This window comes from Nelumbo nucifera, chromosome 6 (genome assembly GCF_055504915.1).
Source record: "Nelumbo nucifera cultivar China Antique chromosome 6, China Antique-T2T, whole genome shotgun sequence".
Classification (NCBI taxonomy): domain Eukaryota; kingdom Viridiplantae; phylum Streptophyta; class Magnoliopsida; order Proteales; family Nelumbonaceae; genus Nelumbo; species Nelumbo nucifera.
Window position 1 is genome coordinate 9,200,863 of NC_142654.1, and position 23,955 is coordinate 9,224,817.

Genomic DNA, 23,955 nt, shown 5'->3' on the forward strand with positions numbered 1-23,955 from the left:
AGATTTGTAGCGGTAGAAAAATGTTTCTTTTGAGGCGAACCCACATGACGGGTCACAGAACCACCCATAGTCCCATAGTGAGATTTGGTCACTCAATGGGTTCACCAAACCCACGATATAATGGATTCTCATGTTTCAGCTGGGTTTCAAAAGTCGATCCGCATCCGGGATTCCCAAAGGGAAAGATTTGTTAGTCATACACCGAAAACCCCTCTGCACACTAACCTTGGTGGTCAAATTGCCTAAAGTTGGAATCTACGAGTTGCAAGGAACACTGGGTGGGCATGGAACCCCATATTCTAGGTAAATTAATAACGAATCAGACTCCATAGTCCACAAAACATTCCTGTGGGGTGAAATAGAGAATTCATAGCAGAGATGAGTTTCAAAAGTAACAAGTCACACCTCATTGGTGTGTTCTTTGCAAAGCAGATGGGGAGACTGATTTTCACTTACCAGTGTCTTGCCAATTTGCAAAATCAATTTGGGAGTGGACTTGTTCTCTCTTTGGGTGTAGGTGGAACCCTTCATCAGACTTGCAGAGCCTATTTTCCCCTTCATTTTTCAGGTGGCACATGAGAAGGGAAATGACTGTGGAGAGGTCTGAGGGCTGCAGTATACTGGACATTATGAGAAGAAAGAAATACTAGGATCTTCTCAGAAAATGAGAGAGGGGCTGAAGATGTGAAGGCTGTGATCCACATAAGGGCAATACAATGGCTGAAATCACTAGAGCTATTTACAGACTACACAGTGAAAGACATGCTGAGAAAGTGGGGTGAGATTGCAAACTGTACTCAGATCAAACCAGTAATAAGGGTGTCTTGGACTCCCCCATCTGCTGGCTTCTTAAAGTTAAATTTTGATGGGAGTTGTAGGGGAGACCCGGTACAATCAGGGATTGGAGGTGTTTTTAGGGATGAGAACGGGGTCATTTCTGCCCTGTTCTCAGTCCAATTGGTGTGGAAGATTCCCTTAGGGCTTAGATCTTGACAGTTATGGAAGGAGTTCAGAAAGCCAAAGAATTGAATGTCAAGAAACTCATAATTGAAGGGGACTCGAAGGTGGTGATAGGGTGGCTGATTAAAAACAACTACGGTTTATGAAATTACAGAAATGAAAAGAGGAAATTCAGGTGGCTGGTGCGAGAGATGAAAATTAGGATGCATTGGGTTAAGAGATCAACTAACTCTTTGGCTGATGGATTAGCTAAACGAGGGATAGAAAGGGAAGCAATGTTTTAGGCTAAGCTGTAACTTAATTGTTTCTTTTGTTTCCTTTTCTCTGTTTCTCTCTTGGGAGAGTTTAAGTTGTACTTGGAAGATAAGAATTTTTGTCTTCCTTGCTGTAAATAGTTTGATATTTCAATGAATTGAATGAATTTGTTATTGATCAAAAACATCTTCTATATTTCTCCACCATTAATCAAGAAGAAATATATTCATTTCTTGATATATTATTGCATTGAAGAAAAAATTAGAAAGAGCACATGGATCTCTAAGTCCAAACATCACTCCAAAGCTGACAAGTGGCTACACTGGTAAAATTTTAAATACAAGTAATATCTTGCCACAGTGCGTATTAAAGGCTGAGGATGCCTTAAAAAATTTTGTTGCCATCCAAAAAACACTGGCCTCAAAAGCTACCGTATCTTGGTGCAGCAATCAAATGTTCAAGGGCATTTCTAACAGAATTATACAATCAAGTTACATATCCAATGGTCCAAATATTCCCTCGTCAGAGGACTGAGGATCTCCAAATATACCTTCAATCTTTGGTCTAGCAGGCTGATTTCTACTCAGGGGGAAGTTCCAGAATGAATCAGAATTCTCAAAAAATACATAGAATGCTACAGCCGAGGCCAAAAAGAGTCCCAACAGCAGCAAATAGATTTGCCATTCTGCACAGAAGCAAACAAAAATCAAATATCAAAAAAGCCCAGATAGCAACCCCATGATGTAAAATTTAGGTCCACACAACAGCTGATTTGTGAAACCACCAACTCATGATTTCCAAGAACCATCAATAAGGACATAAAACAGAGGATATTCATCTAAACAATTATAATTTGAGAGAGAGACCTTTCCAATCTGCAGGAACATTTAGCTTTGTAACCACAGCTCCCCAATGCTTAGAATTGGTAATTACCACTCTGCAATTTCATGGAGGAACATTAGAAGATCATGTATAGGGAGTTTGGAATCTCAGAACAATTAGATGAGAATTAAAAAAAAGAAAAAGAAAGAACAGAGAAACTTGGAAGTAATGGAAAATACCACTGAGAAAAAGAATATGAAATAATAATCATCGCCATCATCCAAGCCTTATCCCAACTATATGGGGTCAGCTATATGAGTACCGTTCACTAGTCCATTCTGTTTAATGCCATATCCATTGTTAAATAATTGCAGCTTAAATAATTTCTTACTACTTCTGCCCATGTCCTTTTTGGTCTACCCCTTTTCCCTTCTAGACCCTTCATCTAGTAACAAATCACTTCTTACAGATACTGTTGATGGTCTTCTATGCACATGACCAAACCTTCTTAGTCTACTTGCTCTCATTTAATCACCTATTGGAGCTCCTCCTAAATTCCTACAAATGACTTCATTTCTGATCATATCCTTTCTAATTTTTCCACATATCCATCTCAGCATATGCGTTTTTGCCACACTCATTCTCTGGACATGTTTCTTGACATCCCAACAATTTGTTCCATACAACATAGCTGGCCCTACACCTGTTTTACAGAATTTTCCTTTTAATCTAAGTGGTATTCGCTTATCACATAAAACTCCATATGCACTCCACCATTTTTCCCATCCTGCTCTAAGTCTATGGGCAACATCCTCTTCAATCTCTTCTTTGTTATGAATTATTGAACCAAGGTACCAAAATGGTCAATTGAGCCAATTTCTTCTTAAACCATGTTTTCTGGTCCAATTGGAGTGGGAGACTCCCTTAGGGCTGAGGTAATGGTGGAAGGGGTAAAAAGAGCTAGGGGCCTGAATATCGGTAAGCTGGTCAAGGAAAGAGATTCTAAGATAGTGGTGGGCTGGTTAAAGGAAGACAAGATCGGGCTCTGGAACTACAGCAATGAGAAGAGAAAGTTTAAGTGGCTTTCTTTTGAATGTTTTTCAGATCCCTTGGGGAGTTAAGATAGTTTATCTCCCCTCCCTTGTATTTTAACCTCTTATATTAATGAAATGTTCCTGTTATTGATAAAAAAATGGTCGCATTGAATTATCTCTTGGTCTCCAATCCCTAGTGTACCCTGATTTGCATTCCTATTGTTATTATTAAATTTATATGCCATATATTGTGTTTTAGTCCTACATACTTTGAAATATCTTGTTTCTAAGGCATTTGCTCATAAGCTTAATTTTGCATTTAATCCCTTGTTGGTTTCATCGATTAAAATGATGTCAACAGCAAACAACATGCACCATCGGACCTCCTCAAAAACATGTTTAGCCAATTCATCCATGATCAATGCAAATAAAAAAGGGCTACATGCTGAACCATGGTGAAGGCCCATCATAACTACAAGTTAACAAGTGTACATAGACGGGTCACAACTACGAGTTACAAAAATCATCCTGATCTACATGGGAGAAAGCCCCATGGTTCAATAAATCCCATCAAAACCATACAATATATTAAACACATTAACAACCAAGGAAGATGAGTAAAAACATTTGATATTGCAACAGTTTATGGTTCTGACCCAGTTATTACAATCAGATTAATAATGGAATAGGAATTTTTTTGTTCTTTTGAGAGCGGGGTTTGGGAGAATGGATCCCCTTAGGTGGAAAAGGGAGAGTTGTAATTCCTGACCCACCTAGAGATTCATGCCCTTTGAATATTATAGCAAAAGTCCACAGTGCAAAAATCTACATTTATTGAAACCATTATTCAACAACAGATCTGATTAAGAGAAGGGGGGTAGCCAATTAAATCCCCCATATATTACCATGAATCGAGGAACGCAATTTGAGTCAAATTCCATGTTCTATCACCATGGCAATATGCAACATTTCTGTTCCTGGAGCTTCAATTCAATATTTGTAGCTTGTTAAAGAAAAGATTTTACTAGTCCTTTAATTACAGAAATATCATAATAAAGAATTTCAGTTGCTCTTCTTTCTGCAGATTAATCCAGTGACCTGTCCTTGTTTTGAGATGTAATCAATGTGGAAGGTCCCAGCCCAAATTTTGCTTTTTTTAGGTACATGACCTAATCTTTGATCTTTAGGTTTAGGATTTCATACACAAACCAACAAAAATGAGCATGTTCATACTCCATTTATCTATTCTATTACCAAAAGAAGTGGACATTTACTGGGATTTACCTTTCACTGGGACAAAACTCTATCAATGAAATGCCTGAACCAGGGTGAAGCCTCTTACTCCAGTGGCAGACCTCCATTTTCTTTACTTCAACTACACATAAGTCACCATCTCTGCTTCCCCTGTGGTTATTACAAAAAGCCCCACTTTGTCAGGGAAAAGTAAAAGCTAAATGCTCAACAAGTGCATCCAAATGTATAGTCTTTTTTTTTTCTTTATCAGCAACACAGAATTGATTTTATTAATAAAAATAAGCATAAATACAAGAAGAGGTTGTGAAAAAAGAAAAACATAGATATAGAAAAGCTGACTCAACCCAGATATTACAATTGAGTTCTTTGTACCCCTTGCTTAGCTAGAAGCAAATGTATAAATACAAATATATAATTTTTCCAAATTCCAAGTTAAAAAGGATATTTTAAGTGATATTGTACCATGATCTTTTCTAATCATCAAATAGACAGGAAACTTTTAGGACAATGACATTAATTATAACATAAGACCTCATTAAAAAAACATAAATGTTAAGTAGATCCTATACTTGAAAACATAAAAAAAAAGGTGATGAAATCCTGCAGCTGACTAATGAGAGGCATACATGTCAGAGAGAAATAAATATTATTCTAAAATAGATGACTAGAAATATCTCTTCAAGCCAGGAAATGAGGCCTTACCTGCAACTTGTTTTATAAGTTCTAAAAACTTCTTATTAAGTAAACAATAGTAGAAAACTTTCTCCTCTTGATGGGAACTGCATGTCCAAGCAGTGGATCAACTTTTGGATTCAAAAGCTGAGGCTCCTCAACTTAATTTGATTTATTACCAGCAGAAGCTTCCAACATAGTTTTCATGACCCAAATTACACAGTTCAAGGATGCTTTAACTGGATGCCTCTTGGAAAGGTTTATTATTTGGAACCATTTTCTAAAGAGGCAGATATTTGTAAGTGGTAGTGGTGGTGATAGTTCTGGTTGGGAGGACCAGAAATATCTAGAACCAGAATGCATGTATTGAGACAGCTGACTTCAACTGTCATCATGAATCTTCGGCTATCCACTATAGTAGACATTATCACAACATCATAGTTTTCGATTTCTACCAAAATGTTTCCATTTTTGCAGTATAGAAACATTCCAGGAGAAGGTTGCTGAGAGGGTGAGAGGGGGAGAGGGGGAGGAGCTGAGATGGGTGAATTTGTGGAGGTAGGCCGTTGGAAAAAAGTTTTGAAGCAAAGAGAAGGTTGCTGAGAGGGTGAGAGGGTGAAGCAAAGAGAAGGTTGCTGATAGGGTGAGAGGGGGAGAGGGGGAGGAGCTGAGATGGGAGAATTTGTGGAGGTAGGCCGTTGGAAAAAAGTTTTGAAGATTGAATCTAAGGAACTCCTATTTGAGGAACAGAGAATAAATGGTCAGCTGAGCTTGAAGATCAGGGAAGCAAAGAGAGGGATGGTGCTGCTAGGACTGGGGGTAATTGAAGGGCTCAAGGAGTTTGTGGAAGGTGCAAGTAACAAAGGCAAGCAAAATAGTTGGAAAGAGCTTTTCTCAGAATCTGGAAGAAGGGTTGTTGTAGAGTGTAAGAGAAACCTTAAAGGTTATTTTATCTCCTTGACAGAATTTTTTGGCAAGGGTAGAAAGCAGATGATCTGCTTTCCAGAAGGAAGGAAGAGTCAGGGCTGGAAGGCAGTTCTTGACGCCTTATGTGAACTGCTGAAACGCATGGGTGTAAAAAGAGAAGCATTAATTAAAAGGAAGATAAGCAGGTCTAATAGTTTGGTGAACAAGAGTAAGCAAGAGACTCCTTTAGTGTTAGCTGGGGCAGGTAACTTCAGAATGGGAGTAAACATACAGAGAGGGGATTGGGAAAGTAAATTGATAGTTGAAGCTTCAAATCCCATTCTTGACTGGAGGAAAGCTGCAGATCTGTTAACAGCAAGGTTAAAGTTGAAGAGCACATTTATTTTAACATCCTTTGAGAAGAACAAGGCTTTGCTGGATTTGCTTGAGAACAGAGTAGAAGTGGAGGCTTTAAACATCCAAGCTAAGCTTGGAAATTTCACAGTATCAAGATGGTGTCCGGGATCAAACTCCAAAGACTTCTTTGTTGAAGATGGAGTGGTGGTGCGTCTGTTAGGTCTTCCCTTTCATTTGTGGAAGCAAGAAACTGCTGAAGCCATTGCTTTGATGTGTGGAGGATCACTAGGAGGGGCCTTTTGGGGAGACCTTCGTTCAGCTTCCATTTTATTGAATGGAGTAAAACCTGAGGAGATACCTCGGAAGATAGAGGTGCTAGTCGAAAGGCAGTGCTACTCAGTGTGGCTGGCTTCTTCCACTGAATCGATGCTCTGGAAAGAGGCTCGTAAGGAGGGAGATGAGAAGGTTGAAGAAGAAGAGCTGCGTGGCAAGAAAGGGTTGGAGAATTCAAACCAGAAAAGCACTTTCACTAAAATGGAAAAACATTTGCTGGAGAAACAAAAGGGTAGTAGGCAGGGGGTGGGATTTTCGCGTGTGGAAGAAGTGAGCAGTCTGGAGGGTGGCAGGACCTTTGCACAGGTTGTAACTGGCGCCAAGACTGTTCTGAACAGGGAAAAGGGGTTGGGCCAAGGAAGACTTGAACTTAAACCTGTTAGAACCAAACCGGGGTCGGGGCTGGAAGCGCATGACCTTCTTAAAAATCACGTGAGCCCGCGGGTGCTTACAAATGGGCCAAAGCAAAAGCCCAGGTGGGCTGCTAATGGCATTCTTAAAGGCCCAAACAGGCCAGCGGGCCCGACCCAGTTTGTTTATAAGGCGCGTGAGCCACTAAAGCAACACGTGACTGGGGTTTCAACTATGATAGACTTCGGTTTCGGTCTATCATCGTCCCCAGCCGCGAGCCAAAAGGGGGAATGCACGCAGCGTCGGAAACCAGGAAAGAAGAGGGCGTTACAATGGGTCTCCCGACGCAGCTTGAAGGAGCTTAGCCCCGTGCGAGGCTTCTCAGAGAGGCCGGAGCTAAGTTTCACTAGGGGAAGATCTGAAGAGAAGAAAGAGAAGTTAGAAGGGTGGGTGCAGTGCGGTGAAGACGATGGTGAACCGGAGGACTTTTCTGTCGATGGCTCTAGCGTGGGCAGTGTAAACGATGAAGGCAACTGTGCTGGAGATGATATGGAAGGGTGGAATATTGCAAGATTATTCCAGGGTGAAGACTGCAATCGGATTATCTCATTCCCAAGACCACAGAGTGCGCAAGGTTTATCAGAAGGGGAAAACCGGGAGAACCGGAAGCAGAGCAGGAATATGCTATATAGAGGTGACCCGGGGGTAGAGTGGAAAGATCACCAGGTTGACCAAAGGACAGAAGTACTTCCCAACCAACTCAGGAAGATAATTGTTTACCAACCTTCGGAACAAGAGAAGGAGGCCGGGAGCAGTCCTATTCTAGCTTGCCCTTCAGTCCCAGGTAACCATGTGATTTCGGTTTGTGCTACTAATGTGTCTCCTGTGTCTTTGGTTCCAGATTCCGTTCCTGTACCATGTCCTGTAGCCCATGAATATGCAGCCGAGCTAGTAGGCGGGCTCTCTGAGGAGGGGGAGAGGGGAAGGAAGGATTGTGGGGAGTTGCGGGAAGAAAGGTATAGAAGTGGACAAGTGTGGGAAATCATTGAAAGAGTGTTCAAGGATGTGGAAGGGTAGCTGATATGGAGGAGGGAAGGAAAGGAAGGAAGAGAGGAGGGGTTAATGGAGAAGAGGGACAAGAATGAGGGTAGAGATGGAGAGGTTTACAGGGAGGAAGCAAGGAAGGAGGGAGGTAACAGTAAGGGGAGGAAGGTTGGAGAGGAAAGAACTGAGGTGGGAATAGAGGAGAGGAAGGAAAGGCAGGTGGACAGAGATGAAGGGGATTCTGTAGGAAGGGTAGGGGTGGTGGAATCGGTGAGAGAAGACACGATTGCAGAATTTGTAGGGAAGTTGGGCTGTAGGCTGGAGGATTTGAACGAGTTGAAAGAAAGTTTACAGAAGAGGAAGATGCAGATCATAACAAAGAAGAGGAGGTTGAGTGAAGTAGAGAGACTAAAGAGAGATGTAGAAGGAGACAAGAAGCTCGAGGTAAAAGGAGATAGAAGGAAAGGGGGAAAGTAGTGGGTAGGTGGCAAAGGGTTTGTAAAAAGAAGCGGAATGAAGATTCTTAGTTGGAATGTGAGGGGAATTGGGAGTGCGAAGAAGAGAGCAACAATAAAAGAGGTAATAAGACGGTATGACCCAGACATTGTGATGTTGCAAGAGTCTAAGAGAATGGAGTTTAGTGACAAATGGGCAAGGAGTGTATGGAAAGCCAGGGGGATTAGCTGGGTGGCGGCTCCATTGTGGGGTGCTTCCGGGGGATTGTAACAATGTGGAAGAGGGATGTGGTTGAAGGGATGGAGGAGTTGATCGGAAAGTACTCGGTTTCCATGAAGTTTAAGCAGCAAGAGGATGATTATATGTGGGTGCTCACAAATGTTTACGGACCGAATGATTACAGAGAGAGAAAGGAGCTGTGGGAGGAACTGGCTGATGTTAGAGGATTGTGGGATGGGCCTTGGTGCATGGGTGGGGACTTCAATGTGATAAGGTTCTCGGAAGAGTCCAATAAGATTAACCAGAGGGTGACAAAAAGCATGAGGAAATTTAATAGTTTGTGGATGCCTTTGAGCTTAAAGAGATTCCCCTAGTGCATAAGGCATTTACATGGTCAAATCTCCAATCTAGACCCATTTTCTCTAAGCTGGATAGATTCCTGTTCTCTTTGGATTGGGAAGAACATTGGGGAACCTTGGATGCTAGAGCTCTCCCAAGGGTGACCTCGGGCCCATAGTGTTATGCAAGGAGGAAAGAAGGTGTGGAGGTCCTACTCCCTTTAGATTTGAAAATATGTGGTTACTGCATCCAGGGTTTACTAACAAAGTGAGGGAGTGGTGGCATGAGTGTAACCCGTCGGTGGAGTGGGAGGGGATAAAATTCCATAAGAAATTACAATTCTTGAAAGCAAGAATTAAGGAGTGGAACTTGATGGAGTTTGGGAGGACAGAAGAAAGAAAGGGAGACTTGATGAAGAAGATTGAAAGCCTTGACTTTAAAGAGGAAAGAGGAGAATTTGGAGAGGAAGACAATGACCTCAGAAGAGAATTGAGAAGACAGTTAGAGGATTGCCTGCACAAGGAGGAAATTAGTTGGAGGCAAAAATTTCGGTGTAAATGGCTGCAAGAGGGAGATAGAAACACTAGGTATTTCCACTCTCTAGCAGATGGCAGGAGAAGGAAGAACTTTATCTCCAAATTGGTAGTAGATGGAGTTGAGTTAGTACAACAAGAGGAGATTGCCAGGGCCTGTGGGGAGCACTTCAAATCTATTCTAAGAAGGCCTGTGAGTAGAAGGGTGTGGGTAGAAGGTTTGGATTGGCCAGATGTAGGGGTGGAGAACAAGAGAAGGATGGAAAGAAGTTTAATATAGAAGAGATTAAGGAAGCTGTGTTTTCTATGGATAGAACAAAAGCTCCAGGGCCGGATGGGTTTACAATGGCTTTTTATCAGGATTGTTGGGATATTTTGAAAGATGATCTCTTGCGGGTGTTTGAGGAGTTTTTCAGGAGAGGAATTGTCAATCCGGGTGTGAACTCTACATTTATAGCCTTAATTCCCAAAGTGAAAGATGCATCCCACCCGAAGGATTTTAGGCCAATAAGCTTGGTGAATAGCTTGTACAAGATCATTGCAAAAGTGTTGTCTTTGAGGCTGAAGAAGGTAATTCCGAATATCATTAAACACTATCAAGGAGCTTTTGTGAGTGGAAGACAAATTATAGACCAGATTTTAACTGCTAATGAGAGTGTGGAGAACTTTAAGAGGGATAAGAAGAAGGGAGTGGTCTGTAAGCTGGACTTGGAAAAGGCTTATGACCTGGTGGACTGGGAGTTCTTGAGGAAAGTTTTAACCAAATTCGGGTTTGGGGCTAGATGGTGCAAGTGGATCATGGGCTGTGTTCGGAATTGTCATTATTCAGTGCTAGTGAATGGGACAGTGGTAGATTTCTTTCCAGCCAGTAGGGGTATAAGACAAGGAGACCCCCTTTCTCCTTTCTTGTTCATTTTAATTGCGGAGGTTTTGGGGAAATTGATTCACAAAGCAGATTCTAGGGGGCTCATTAGAGGCTGGAGGGTTGGGAGGATGGAAACCCCCCTCACACATTTACAGTTTGCTGATGACACGATTCTGTTTTGTGAAAGTGGTAATGTGAGGTTTATTAGGAATTTAAAGTCGGTGATACAACTATTTGAGCAACTGTCCAATTTGAAGGTTAACCTTGGGAAAAGCTGTGTAGTGGGGGTGAATTTGGAGGAGGGAGAGATTAGGGATAGTGCTGAAGTTCTGGGGTGTGAAGTCACGGGGTGGCCTCTGAACTATTTAGGATTACCATTAGGTGATAATCCCAAGAGAGAGAGCTTCTGGAATCCGGTGATGGAAAGGTTTTAAAAAAGATTGGTATCTTGGAAAAAGAATTACCTCTCTCTTGGCGGGAGAATTACATTAATTAAGGCCACGCTTGCTAACTTACCCATCTTCTTCATGTCGGTGTTTAAAATCCCAGTGAAGATTGTTAACAGATTAGAGAAGTTAATGAGAGATTTCCTGTGGGAGCCGGAAGAAGAGAAGAGGGATCATAGAGTTAGCTGGGAAATAGTGTGCAGGAGTAAGTCGTGTGGTGGTTTGGGGCTGGGGAGTATTAGGAGAAGGAATATGACTCTGCTGGGGAAGTGGTTGTGGAGGTTTCCTATGGAGAAGGAGAAGCTATGGGCTAGAATAGTGGCAAGTATTCATGGGCTGGGCACAACGGATGGGATGCGGGAATCAGAGCTAGGATCACACGCAATTCTCCTTGGAAAGCCATTCATGACCTGCTACCAGTTTTCATTCCTAATATCAGGTATGACTTGAATTCCGATAACTCCATAAAATTTTGGGAACAAACCTGGGTGGGGAGCGCTCCTCTAAAGGATCAGTTTCCGTCTTTGTATGCTCTTTCTGATTTGAAAAATGAGCTGATCTCGTCTTTCACCACCCCGTCCTCTTCCACTTCTGGGATTGGGTGAAACTTGGGTCTAAGAAGGGATTTGAGGGATTCGGACTTCAACTGTATTTCGAGCCTTCTTGCACTTCTTGATAATGTTGTCTTAGACCCCACTAGGGCGGATTCTAGAACTTGGACACCTAACCCCAATGGCATTTTCTCTTGTGCTTCGTTCTTCGAAGTCTTAAGTCAGTCCACCAGTCCTACCCAGTTCCCTTTTTCTGTTGGTGAGGTTTGGTGCAGAGCTATACCTCCTAGGGTTGGTAGTTTTTGTTGGGAAGCCTATCTGGAAAGAATCAACGCTGGTGATCTACTCCAAAAGAAGAGACCCAATACTTGCTTGTCACCTCAGTGATGTGTTCTGTGTAAAGCAGATGGGGAGACTGGTTTTCACCTAATGGTGTCGTGCCACTTCGCGAGGTCATTGTGGGATTGGGCTTTCTCCTTATTTGGATGCAGCTGGAATCCCCCATCAGACATGAAGGGCCTTTTCGCCCCCTCCTTCAGGTGGCGGTTAAAAAGGGGAAGGACAATGTGGAGAGGACTAAGGGTTGCAGTATGTTGGACACTGTGGGAAGAAAGGAACTTCAGGATATTATCAGAAACTCAGAGAGGGACAGCAGATTTGAGGGCTATCATACAGTTTAGGGCGGTACAGTGGTTGAAATCTCGGGAAATATTCACAGATTACACTGTGGATGACATGTTGAGGAAGTGAGGTGAAATTGCAAGTTGCACGCAGACCAAGTCAGTAATGAGCGTGGCTTGGACCCCCCCACCTAGTGGATTCTTGAAATTAAACTTTGATGGATGCAGTAGGGGAAACCCGGGACAATCAGGGATCGGGGGTGTTTTTAGAGATGAAAATGGGGTCATCTCTACTATGTTCTCAGGCCCAATTGGAGTGGGCGACTCCCTTAGAGCTGAGATATATGCAGTTATGGAAGGAGCCCGGAAAGCGAAGGAATTGAACATCAAGAAAGTTATAATTGAAGGGGATTCAGAGGTGGTGATAGGGTGGCTGACCAAAGAACAAAATGATCTTTGGAAGTAAAACAATAAGAAGCGGAAAATCAAATGGCTGGTGCGGGAAATGGAAGTTAAGACATGTTGGATTAAGAGATCAGCTAATTCCCTAGCTGACGGTTTAGCAAAACAAGGGGCAGAAAGGGATTCCTTGTTTTGGGCTAAGTTGTAATGGTAGTGTCCTTGTATCTTTGTATTTTCTTCTTTCCTTTCTTGAAGTTCTTTGTGACTCTTGGAAGATAAGTGTGTTTGTCTTCCACTTGTAAATTTTCTTGATGAATTAATGAAAGTGTTATTGATCAAAAAAAAAAAAGTAAGAAGTCTAATCAAACTTAAATAAGTTCTTTATTTTTCTAATTAAACATAAATAAGTCCAAGTTTAAATGCAGAATTTCAGCTCAAGCATGGAAACATTTTCACCAAATTTATCAAGTAATTATTAGGAAAAACCAAAATATAAGATAGAAAAAGAAAGTCGTTTTAATTAAAATATAAAACAAAATGAGAAACTTTTATGGATGCCTTCCTCGGGAAGACGTACCATCGCCGCCGGCAGCAACAGGCCCCGGGCCCACCGCCAGCAGCAGCAAGGATTCAGTGATGCTCATCCTACCCAGTTCGGCAACAGCAGCCTTATCTAGATTAGATTAGCTCATTTTGCTTGTTCTTATCTCTTATCTTATCTTGTCAATAGCTTATCAGATTAGGATTAGCTTAGCTTATCTTATCTTGTTAGTAGCTTATCAGATTAGGATTAGCTTATCTTATCCTTAGCAAGATAAAACTAGAAGTCTCCCTATTCAGCAAGGAGACTCCCTTTGATTAGGACTCTTGTAATCTCCTATTTAAGGAGACCCCATTATTGAATGAGATATCAAATTATTCAGTCAAGAGTGAGTTAGGAGAGTTGGTGATCTCTTGGACAAATCACCGAAGGTGCCATGATAGGTTCATCACGAGCAGGAAGGAACAAGGGAAAACAGGAGGTTTTCCCCGTGGACCGACCCGTGACGAGATCCTATTCCCGGGCCCTCAACAACTTGGTATCAGAGCAAGGCGTCATGGGAGATCTGGAGCAGCTACCTTCTAGGGTCCACGACCTCGAGCACCAACTCGTGGAGACCAGCTCCGAAGTTCGTGAGATCAAAGGTGAAGTGCGAGAACTGCGACGACTAATGGAGATGTTTCTTTCCAGCAGGGAAAGGAACTCTGACGGAGGGACAGCAGCTAACGACCGCCGGCCAGATCTGCTGGAGTGTTCCGGCGAACAGCAGTCCGTCGGCCATGGAGCAGCCATCATCCCCAAGTACAGCAGGCCGGAGTTCCCATCGTACAACGGCAACGGAGACCCCCTAGGCTGGCTGTATCGCTGCGAGCAGTTCTTCCGGAATCAACGGACAAATGACCAGGACAAGGTAAGCCTAGCCGCCTTTCATTTAACAGAAGAAGCACAACTTTGGTTTTATCGGTTAGAGAAAGAAGAACCCGGGCTCAGTTGGCCCCAGTTTAAATCCTATTGCCTTCTTCGGTTCGAACCCCCATTGACCAGCAACCCACTAGGCGAGCTAATTAACCTTAAACAGACCGGAACAGTTGCTGAATACCAGCAACAGTTCCAAACCCTCCTCGCGAGGGCATCCTCCGTGCAACCAGACCAGCAAGTGGATATGTTCATAGCAGGGTTAGCAGAACCCCTGCGAGTGGATGTCAAGATGCAGAATCCCCCAAATTTGGTCACAGCCATGAACTTAGCCCGCGCATTTGAGCGCAAGCTGCAGCTCAGCCGCGGAATTTTTAATGTGGGTCGTCCACCGAACTCGTGGGTGCCCCCAAGACCAGCAGCAACGACCCCTCTTCTGCTACCAGCCGGGAAATGAAGCCTCCCACGACCACCACCTCTAGAGCAGTGACAAGTACAGGCAGTAACATGGTCACTCCTCCCATCAAGCGCTTGACCAGGGCAGAAATGGCAGAGCGCCAAGCGAGAGGTCAATGTTTCAACTGTGATGACCTCTACTCGGCAAGACATAGATGCAAGAGGCTTTTTTGCCTTCTCATAGATGAGCAAGAGGAGGAGGAAGGGGAACCCTTCACATTCGAACCAGAGATCTCTCTCCATGCGATCACCGGTATTAAAACCTCTCAGACCATGCAGTTACAGGCATAGATCGCAGGTCAGCCGGTGCGCATTCTCGTCGATTCAGGGAGCACACACAACTTCATAAGTGAACATGCAGCCCTGCAGTTAAAAGTACCAATGGAACTCCGGCCGCGACTACAGGTAGCCGTCGCAAATGGTGAAAAAGTTCACAGTCCAGGGATTTGTAAGGACGTCCCAGTACAGGTCAATTCTGAACTAATTCTTGTTGATTTATTTGTACTCTCATTGGATGGGTTCGATATTGTTCTTGGGGTCAAATGGTTAATTACCCTAGGCCCGATTTTGTGGGACTTCAGCGCACTCACCATGACCTTCCACCTGAATGGCAAGCAAGTTTCATGGCACGGTTGCAGGGTTAAAGAAAAGACACCGCAGGTTCATGCACTCCAGATAGAACCGGCAGCCATGGAAAAACTTCTCGCCGAGTTTTCAGATCTGTTCCAGGAACCGAAGGGCCTTCCCCCTTCCCGAGCTTGCGACCATCGTATTCCTTTGGTGGCGGGTTCAGCACCAATCGTTGTCAGGCCTTATCGCTACCCTCACTTACAGAAGGATGAGATAGAAAAACAATGTACAGTGATGCTGAACCAAGGGATCATACGCAAAAGTCACTCCCCCTTCTCTTTGCCAGTTCTGTTGGTGGCGAAGCAGGATGGAACGTGGAGGTTCTGTGTTGACTATGGAGAACTCAATGACCGGACGATCAAAGATAAGTTCCCTATTCCCGTTGTGGACGAACTGCTGGACGAGTTGCATGGTGCCCAGTATTTCTCTAAGTTGGACCTCAGGTCCGGATATTTCCAAGTTCGCATGGCTCCCGGTGACGTGAAGAAGATTGCTTTTCGCACCCACCATGGCCACTTCGAATTTTTAGTCATGCCATTCGGACTCTCCAATGCACCATCTACATTTCAGTCACTAATGAACGAGGTATTCCAGCCCCATCTGCGCAAATTTGTTTTAGTTTTCTTTGATGATATCCTCGTTTACAGCAAATCATGGGTAGAGCATGTCCACCATCTGAGGACCGTTTTCGTACTCCTACGCCAACACAGCTTATTCCTGAAACAGTCCAAGTGCTCCTTCGGGGAGCGACAGGTTCTTTACCTCGGCCACATCATCCATGGGCAGGGTGTAACAGTTGATAGTTCCAAGATTCAGGCTATAACAGAATGGCCCAAACCTCAATCCGCCAAGGCCTTACGCGGGTTCCTCGGTTTAACGGGTTACTACCGCAAATTTGTACAGAACTATGGAGTGTCGGCAACCTCGTTAACCAACCTGTTGAAGAGAAACTCCTTCCGGTGGGACGATGCAGCTGATGAAGCTTTTCTGTCACTGCGAAATGCACCGTCTTCAACCCATGTCCTGCAATTACCTAATTTCGCCCTCGAATTTACAGTCGAGTGCGATGCTTCCGGAGTGGGTATCGGGGCCGTACTACAGCAGCAAGGGCACCCGATCGCTTTCTTCAGCCGCAGATTGGCTGACCGGCATCTGAAGCTTCCAGCCTATGAGCGCGAACTAATCGGCCTTGCCCGAGCCATCCAGCACTGGAGGCCGTATTTGTGGGGGCGGTCGTTCATCGTCAAAACTGATCATTACAGCCTCAAATACCTGTTAGAGCAGCGTCTTACCACTTCCCCTCAGCAGCATTGGGTTAGCAAACTGCTCGGGTTTGACTTCCGGGTGGAATATAAGGCGGGATCCTCTAATCGCGCAGCTGATGCCTTGTCTAGGCGAGAAGAAGACGCGATGGTTCTATGTAGCATTTCCCAACCTCGGATCTCTCTATTTGACGACATTAAGAAGGCAGCACCACAGTCCCCGGAATGGTCGCTCTTACTGCAAAAGATCCAGACTGGCACGGCCAACCCCGATTGGTCACTTCACGACAGGTTGGTACTGTATAAGGGACGAGTCCATCTTCCAGCAGACTGCCCGTTGATTCCCACCATCATCACCAGCATCCATAACTCCACCCACGAGGGCATTCAAAAAACACTATACCGCGTCCGGACTGATTTCCATTGGCGAGGTATGAAGACTTCTATTCGAAATTTTGTCCAGAAATGCTCCACATGCCAACAGCACAAATGGGAAAACCTACACCCGACAAGCCTCCTTCAGCCCCTTTCCATCCCATTGCAGATCTGGGCCGACATCTCCATGGACTTCATTGAGGGACTTCCCAAGGTAGGGGGCAAATCAGTTCTCTTTGTGGTAGTCGACCGCTTCTCTAAATACGCGCACTTCATTCCTCTATCACACCCGTACAGTGCCACTTCGGTTGCCCTCGCCTTCTTTACACATATCTTTCACTTACATGGGTTGCCGGAATCCATCGTCAGCGATAGAGACCCGGTCTTCACTAGTGCCTTCTGGAAAGAGTTATTTCGACTACACGGCACCACCCTGGCCTACTCATCAGCTTACCGGCCACAAACCGACGGTCAGACGAAAGTGGTTAACCGCACTATCGAGATGTATCTCCGTTGTTTCGTAGGCGATCAACCTCGACGGTGGTTGGAATGGCTTCCTTGGGCTGAGTACTGCTACAACACAGCCTACCATTCCTCCCTCGGCATGACTCCCTTTCGCGTTGTTTACGGCAGGGATCCTCCCCGCTTGCTGTCCTACGAGCCCGGATCTACTCGCTTGGACGCAATCGATCACTCCTTACAGGACCGCGACGCCCTCCCTGCCGACGTCCGCATTCGCTTACAGTAGGCCCAACTCCGCATGAAGCTCCACTATGATGAGCACCACCGGGAACTGTCGTTCGATCCAGGACAATTTGTTTGGTTGAAGCTCCAGCCCTACCGGCAGCGTTCCTTGCGCCACAAGGCTGCCCCGAAGCTGGCCCCTAAGTACTATGAGCCCTACAAGGTTCTGTTACGGATTGGCAGTGTGGCCTACCAGCTGGAATTTCCAGAGACTAGCCGAATTCATGATGTCTTCCACATCTCCTTGCTGAAACCATTTACGAGTGTTCCCCCGGACCAAGTTCCCTCCCTGCCACCCTTGAAAGATGGCAAACTGGTCCCCCAGCCTAAAACTGCCACCCGCTCTCGTTTCAATCGTGGAATCCTTGAAGTCTTGGTGGAATGGTGTGATCTACCACCAACAGAAGCCACATGGATCCCATTGGCAGAGTTCCAAGCCACATATCCAGCTTTCGAGCTTGAGGACAAGCTCGTAGTCCAGGAGGGGAGTAATGTTATGGATGCCTTCCTCGGGAAGACGTACCATCGCCGCCGGCAGCAACAGGCCCCGAGCCCACCGCCAGCAGCAGCAAGGATTCAGTGATGCTCATCCTACCCAGTTCGGCAACAGCAGCCTTATCTAGATTAGATTAGCTCATTTTGCTTGTTCTTATCTTATTGTTCTTATCTCTTATCTTATCTTGTTAATAGCTATCAGATTAGGATTAGCTTAGCTTATCTTATCTTGTTAGTAGCTTATCAGATTAGGATTAGCTTATCTTATCCTTAGCAAGATAAAACTGGAAGTCTCCCTATTCAGCAAGGAGACTCCCTTTAAGGAGACCCCATTATTGAATGAGATATCAAATTATTCAGTCAAGAGTGAGTTAGGAGAGTTGGTGATCTCTTGGACAAATCACCGAAGGTGCCAAGATAGGTTCATCACGAGCAGGAAGGAACAAGGGAAAACAGGAGGTTTTCCCCGTGGACCGACCCGTGACGAGATCCTATTCCCGGGCCCTCAACAGAAACACTTCAAAATTTAAGAAAAACAACAAATCAAAGTAGAGAGAGAAGAAGAAGAAGAAACTTCTTGTGATTTTTATCCAACTAAAATTGCATATGCAGGAAAATTATATATCCCATTAAAATATATAAATAAAAACACATGTTTATTGATAAAAAAAAAAACACATGTTGTTTATCGCCTTAATCTACACATTGGATTAAATTTGGTATTCTTTGTATTGCCATATTTCAATGACTCTTTAATGGAGAACTATTCTCAGAACTTCTAAGAAAAATAACCGAAGCCAAAGCCAACTAGCAGGGAATATATATATATATATATCATAATATTTAAAATCTTCCTGCATTTCCCAAAATTATATTTGTAATAACAACAATTTAAACTTTGATGTGTCTAGACTCTAGACTTTCCCCCAGGTTTTATTAATTTCTTTAATCTCCCTCCATTTGACCTTAGATTGGATGAAATAGTTAATCCATAAAACGGACACACATGGATACAGAAAATGGAGATATGATTTTCCATTTCCTAAAATCATGGACACAGATACAGGTAAGGGTGTCCCACGTAAAATGCTTATATTATGAGTTTATATCCAGTTTTTGAAGCTAAATATCATTTCTCAAAACTTGTGTATTGTCAAATTCAATTAAACTTCTAAGATATGCATATTGTTTTATATTATAAATTATTAAAGCATACCATTTATGTTTTAGTAAGCGCTAATGTATAGAGTACACCTGGAAGTATCCATGCAGTACCTAGTATCATATTTGATACTGGTACGCTGCGCATGTAAAGGTATTTGGGTATCATAGAATATATTGCTGATAGGTTAGTCCAAATGTGCAAAAGGCCTTTTTTTTGTACAGTCATAGCTCCTTACCTTCCTATGGCATGAGAGAAGGGATATCTTTTCCTTTTATAGCTATATGCATCCCCTCATACACATTTTGCCTTCAAGTAATACAATTTTATACCATTACCTTAAATGAACTAAAGAGATGCAAATTTAACCATCCAGATATATAAATGTGCTTAATTAGTAATTATTTAGAACTCAAATCAAATAGTATAAAAACAACAATTAGCAGTCATTTTTTCAATATTAGAACATATTGTTGATCATTTATTTTTTTAATATTAGAACAATTAGCAGTTTTTTTTAATATTAGAACATGTTATTGTTTGACCAGAAAACTATATTGGTGATATAGGAAACAAACAATGCATTACTGTCAACATAGAATAAGCTCTGGGAAAGCCATATTAAAAGGGGCAGAAAAAAGCACCATGATGACTTAGAAAGAATAGATGAATGCAAACAACATAACTTCAGAAATGAGAACAAGACCAAGTTCAGAATAGAAAAATTAGATCAACCAGTTCTTTTGCACAGACTGGTACACCTACATAAACAATGAAAACCAGCTATAAAGCTTATATAAAATGTTAGACGAGATTCTCTGTGAATTTCTTATGCTTACAGTGCAAGATATTTTCCATCCAAGCTGGTTGAAAGGACAGAGGTGGGCTTTCGAAGTAGCCTCTTATGACCAATTCTATCCCATGTACTAATATCCCAAACTGCAGTTACTGGTTTATTGCCTGTTTTATCAATAACCAATGGAGTTCAGAAATGAACAAGTAGCAGGATAAAAGCAGAGACATGTACAGTATTTTTCTTCTAAAAACAAAGAAGAAAACCTTTTTGAACAGTGCAGAATAAAAAGGGTTTAGTCCCATCCCTGGAAAATCGACAGCATTCAATCTTCTCATCCTGAAAATAAAAGGAAAAAAATGAAATGGTATGTTCTCTATGCCCATAAAAATGTGATAATAAATTCTGCTCTGCATGACACCACCATACAAGTCATACCGAGTTGCGAGTCAGAGATGTCAAAGGAACACCATCATTTGCTTTCCATATTCGTGCAGAACCATCAGTAGATGTTGAAGCAAGGAACTCTGAGTCTAAACTGGAGTATGGCAAGACAGGTTAGAGCATATGCAATTATATATTCAAATACATACCATAGATGAATCAATGAATGAAAAGGGGGCAATGCAGCCAAAACTTATGCACTTCTACATTTGCATGTAATAAATGCTGAATGCATGCACGTTGATACTAAGAACCAATAAAAGTTTCATGAAAGATCAAAAGGGCAATAGGTGTTCTAATACTCCAAGAAGGGGTACAGAGAGAAAGAGAGCTTAGTTGCAAGAAATTGAGCATTGAAGGTGACTCAAAAGTGGTAATAGAGTGGCTATTGAATGAAGAGATAGTGATGTGGAACTACATTAATGAAATCAAGAAGTTTAGAACTTTAGATGGATGACTAATGGTTTGAAAGTGAAGATTCAATAGGTGCAAAGATTGGCCAATTCTTTGGTTGATGCCTTAGCAAAACAAGGGATTAATAGAAATCAAATGTTTTGGGCTAAATTGTAATGCATGGGATAAGGTGAGGTAGTAGGGACTACCTCTTGCATTGACGGGATGCACAACTTGTACACATTTGTTTATTATTAATAAAATTTTATCCTGGTTACTGATAAGAAAAAAAGACATTACATATGCGTGTTAACATGACGACAGAATGGACATGTATTAAACCCTACCTAAAATCCATGTCTTGAAAGGATTTGTGTGCTCTTGGCTCATCTAAAAGGATGCGCAGGCTTGGCCATTCAAAAATTCTAAGATGTCCATCCTACAGATAATAAAGAAATATGTCAGAGCAAATTGTACCAATGCAGACATAATTTATCCAGTGCACAAACTTTCTCTAAAATACTGTTTACAGTCATGGGCACAAAAAAAGAGCCTTTCAAAGGCACAAAGTTGATAAATAAGAACCAAGAGGGAAATTTAGATGTAGAGTTTCATTTGTTGGAAAACAATATAGTAATTGATGAAGCATTTGTTGACGTACCATTAGAACATTTCTGGTTTTCCTAGAATAGAGGGAAAAACTTCTTTCCTGCTCCTTGGAACAACAGAAATGTTCCACCAATGTTTGCTGAATGCCACTCAAGGTACCAAACAGTGGATTTCTATCTAAACTGATAAAAGTAAACATGGCAAAGCAGTGTTGCTCAGGGAGGGAAAAAAGTAAGGGGTGTGATTTGGGCATATCCCATTTTTAGTAAAGGGGCACACCCCTGTTTATGAGAAAAAAAAAAGTACATATTTTAAAAGACAAAGCACCTCCCATGTTTTGACCTTTATCTTTACAAACAGTGGCATCTTTGGCTTCTCACTGTGGATGTGCTAATTTAATCAAAAAAGGATGTGGCTAACAGTGCCATGTTCCCTTGAGATCATATAAAAGCATGTAGCAATATATCAAAATTTTATGCTAAAATAAAGTAAATACTTAGATGTGCATATCTACAACTTCAAGTACTGGTGACTAATAAATAATTATTGTCTTATTGAAACAGTGTCAACCAAGAATATTACAAGTAGAAGTTGGAAGACTTACCTCCCCACCAGTAGCAAATCTTGAACCATCAGGGCTGAAAGCTAAGCATGTCTGAGGACCAACACTTTGCAGAGGTGGTATATCTTTGGCCACCAGCTTTATGTTTTCTTCGCCAGCACACACTTCGAACAATCTGTAAATTGCGGACAAAACATCATATTTTTCACCCCTCAGATTTCAAAGAATAAAACCTGATCCTAAAGGACTCTGTTCAAATCCAGTAAAATATTACATGTACAGAGGTAATTTATCCATACACTTGGAACAATTTGCATGATATAATACCAATCCAATCATTGTCCAAAGAAAAGCAGAGCAGGGGAAGACTGAATAGGATATATATCTCAGGTAGCAGGATTAAGCTGATCTTTTACCACAACCTCTGCGGTTATTAGGTGTGCGATATTATGACAAATTGACAATAAGCTCTCAACAGTAAATCAGTTTCCAGAAATATTAGAAAATTAAGTAAAAAAGTCAAACCGTGCATATTTATATTTTAAAGAGAAAACTGCTAGCAAATTAAGACTAGAGAGGTGGCATCAACGTGTGCCGAAAAGGTAAAATTAATACAAAAAAAAAAAGAAAAGGTGAAATTAATACAAAAGGTGTCAAATAGCTTCAACCGGCGGCCAGTATTTTGTATTGATCAGAGCTAAACAAGAAGAAACTAACTTGCAGCCAGCGGTGGTGGTGGAGCAAACGATGTCGTCCCCGCTTGGGTGAACCGCAATGCTTATAGGATCGCCTTCTTCTAACGCGTGAGTAGCCTAGGAACAAAGAGAGGAGAGGAGGAGGATTTCACAAAAAGGCATAAAAGAAGCAAAACCCTAAGAGGAGGGAGAAAAGGTTGGACCTTGGGAGAAGATGAAAGAGAGGCAGTCTTGGCATCGAAAGAGAAGATGTGGAGCAGAGGTGGAGAAGAGTGACCACGCCGGGGCTTACCGAAGACGACGAGATGGGCGTTTTCTGGCCGTCGGATCCAGGAAGCGCAAGTGACGGAGTCCTGATGCGATGCAGGGGCGTCCATGAATGGGCAAATGTTACTTGAGCCTTGAGGAGAGAGAGAGAGAGTTCTGTTGTATTTGTGGTCGATGAGGGGTGTTGTAATAGTTTGGTGGAAAGTGGGAATGTAGAAGAGGATGACGATGAAGTTTCAATGTCACAGAACTACAGAAGGAAGACTTTTTTGTTGTTTCCCAGTTTGCCTCTTTTGGAGTCTGACTTTTTGAGTGAGAGAGTTAATATATTGTCTTGTCAACAATGTAATGTAACATCTAACATGCAGATTTCAGATTGTAACAAGCAAACCAGAAGAAAGAAAGGAAGGGATATTCCCCAAATTGTACCATTTGCCCATTTGGGTTGGCATCGGACCGCCGTATTTTATTGAAATCAAATAAATAAATAAATGAAAGGAGACGATGTTTTCGGGTCGTCGTCACTCGTCACGCCTCCTCTGCTCCTTTCTCTTGATTGCTTCCACACTATAAGTTGATTAATAATGACCAAGAATTTAAGCTATCCCCGCCCATGACCATGGCTGACGAGACGAGGATGTCTGTTTTTATTTACTTTCAGAATTATCGTTGATGAACACGCATAATGCTTTTTGTTTTTGTTTTTTCGGCTTGGGTTGGTCATTGGTGTTTGGTGTTCGGTGCTGGTGGGGACTGGGGAGATCGATCAAAGTCAAACAATTAGAATGCCACTATAGACAAATGAGAGATGATGAAATGAACTTCATTCCCCTCTAAAGTCTACTTGTACGTTATTTGTACTTTATATAGTTTATACCACCACGGAGGAGCGCTTGGCCTTTTCTTATTATAATACTCTCTCTCCCAATGAACAAGCTTAGATTCAAGATAAAGCGGGTTTTCTTTTTTTCTGCAGCACCTTTTTCTCATTTATTTTCCTTTCCCCTTACTAGTTTGGGGTTTCCAGGGATTTCCCTGGTTCACGTTCACCGGAAACAAAAACAATCTGCTGCCGCTTCAGAAAATCACATAACTGCAGATCAAAGATCACACCGTTGTACACAGAAAGGGCTGATTAACCAATCACATCAAGTACCCCGCCTTTCCCCTTAACCTTCCCAAATCCCAACCCA

At 42.5% G+C, this 23,955-nt stretch overlaps 2 protein-coding genes across 2 annotated transcripts; one reads left to right on the forward strand and one right to left on the reverse strand.

Moving 5' to 3' along the window:
- Window positions 1–1,424: 1,424 nt before the first annotated feature.
- Window positions 1,425–23,333, reverse strand: PHF1 (phosphate transporter traffic facilitator1). Its single transcript, XM_010269056.3, has 10 exons — window positions 22,699–23,333; window positions 22,518–22,612; window positions 21,843–21,975; window positions 20,977–21,068; window positions 20,231–20,330; window positions 20,059–20,131; window positions 19,839–19,959; window positions 4,356–4,475; window positions 2,082–2,152; window positions 1,425–1,900 (listed from the first exon to the last, which is right to left on the reverse strand). Exons 1-10 carry the CDS (start codon window positions 22,870–22,872, stop codon window positions 1,707–1,709), a joined length of 1,173 nt encoding a protein of 390 aa, XP_010267358.1. The 5' UTR covers window positions 22,873–23,333; the 3' UTR covers window positions 1,425–1,706.
- Window positions 5,473–8,162, forward strand: LOC148790589 (uncharacterized). The gene is made up of 2 exons (XM_088889789.1): window positions 5,473–5,592; window positions 5,629–8,162. The coding sequence occupies exon 2, from the start codon at window positions 5,670–5,672 to the stop codon at window positions 8,019–8,021; it is 2,352 nt and encodes a 783-aa protein (XP_088745915.1). The 5' UTR covers window positions 5,473–5,592; window positions 5,629–5,669; the 3' UTR covers window positions 8,022–8,162.
- Window positions 23,334–23,955: the final 622 nt, after the last annotated feature.

Excerpts from the sequence above, each read along its gene's own strand:
- LOC148790589 (XM_088889789.1), top strand. The coding sequence starts at position 5,670 with ATGGGAGAATTTGTGGAGGTAGGCCGTTGGAAAAAAGTTTTGAAGATT.
- PHF1 (XM_010269056.3), bottom strand. The coding sequence starts at position 22,872 with ATGGACGCCCCTGCATCGCATCAGGACTCCGTCACTTGCGCTTCCTGG. Across the intron at positions 22,613-22,698 it reads CTCTTTCATCTTCTCCCAAG|GCTACTCACGCGTTAGAAGA; the intron begins GTCCAACCTTTT and ends CTTTGTTCCTAG. Across the intron at positions 21,069-21,842 it reads GATTTGCTACTGGTGGGGAG|GATGGACATCTTAGAATTTT; the intron begins GTAAGTCTTCCA and ends TATTATCTGTAG.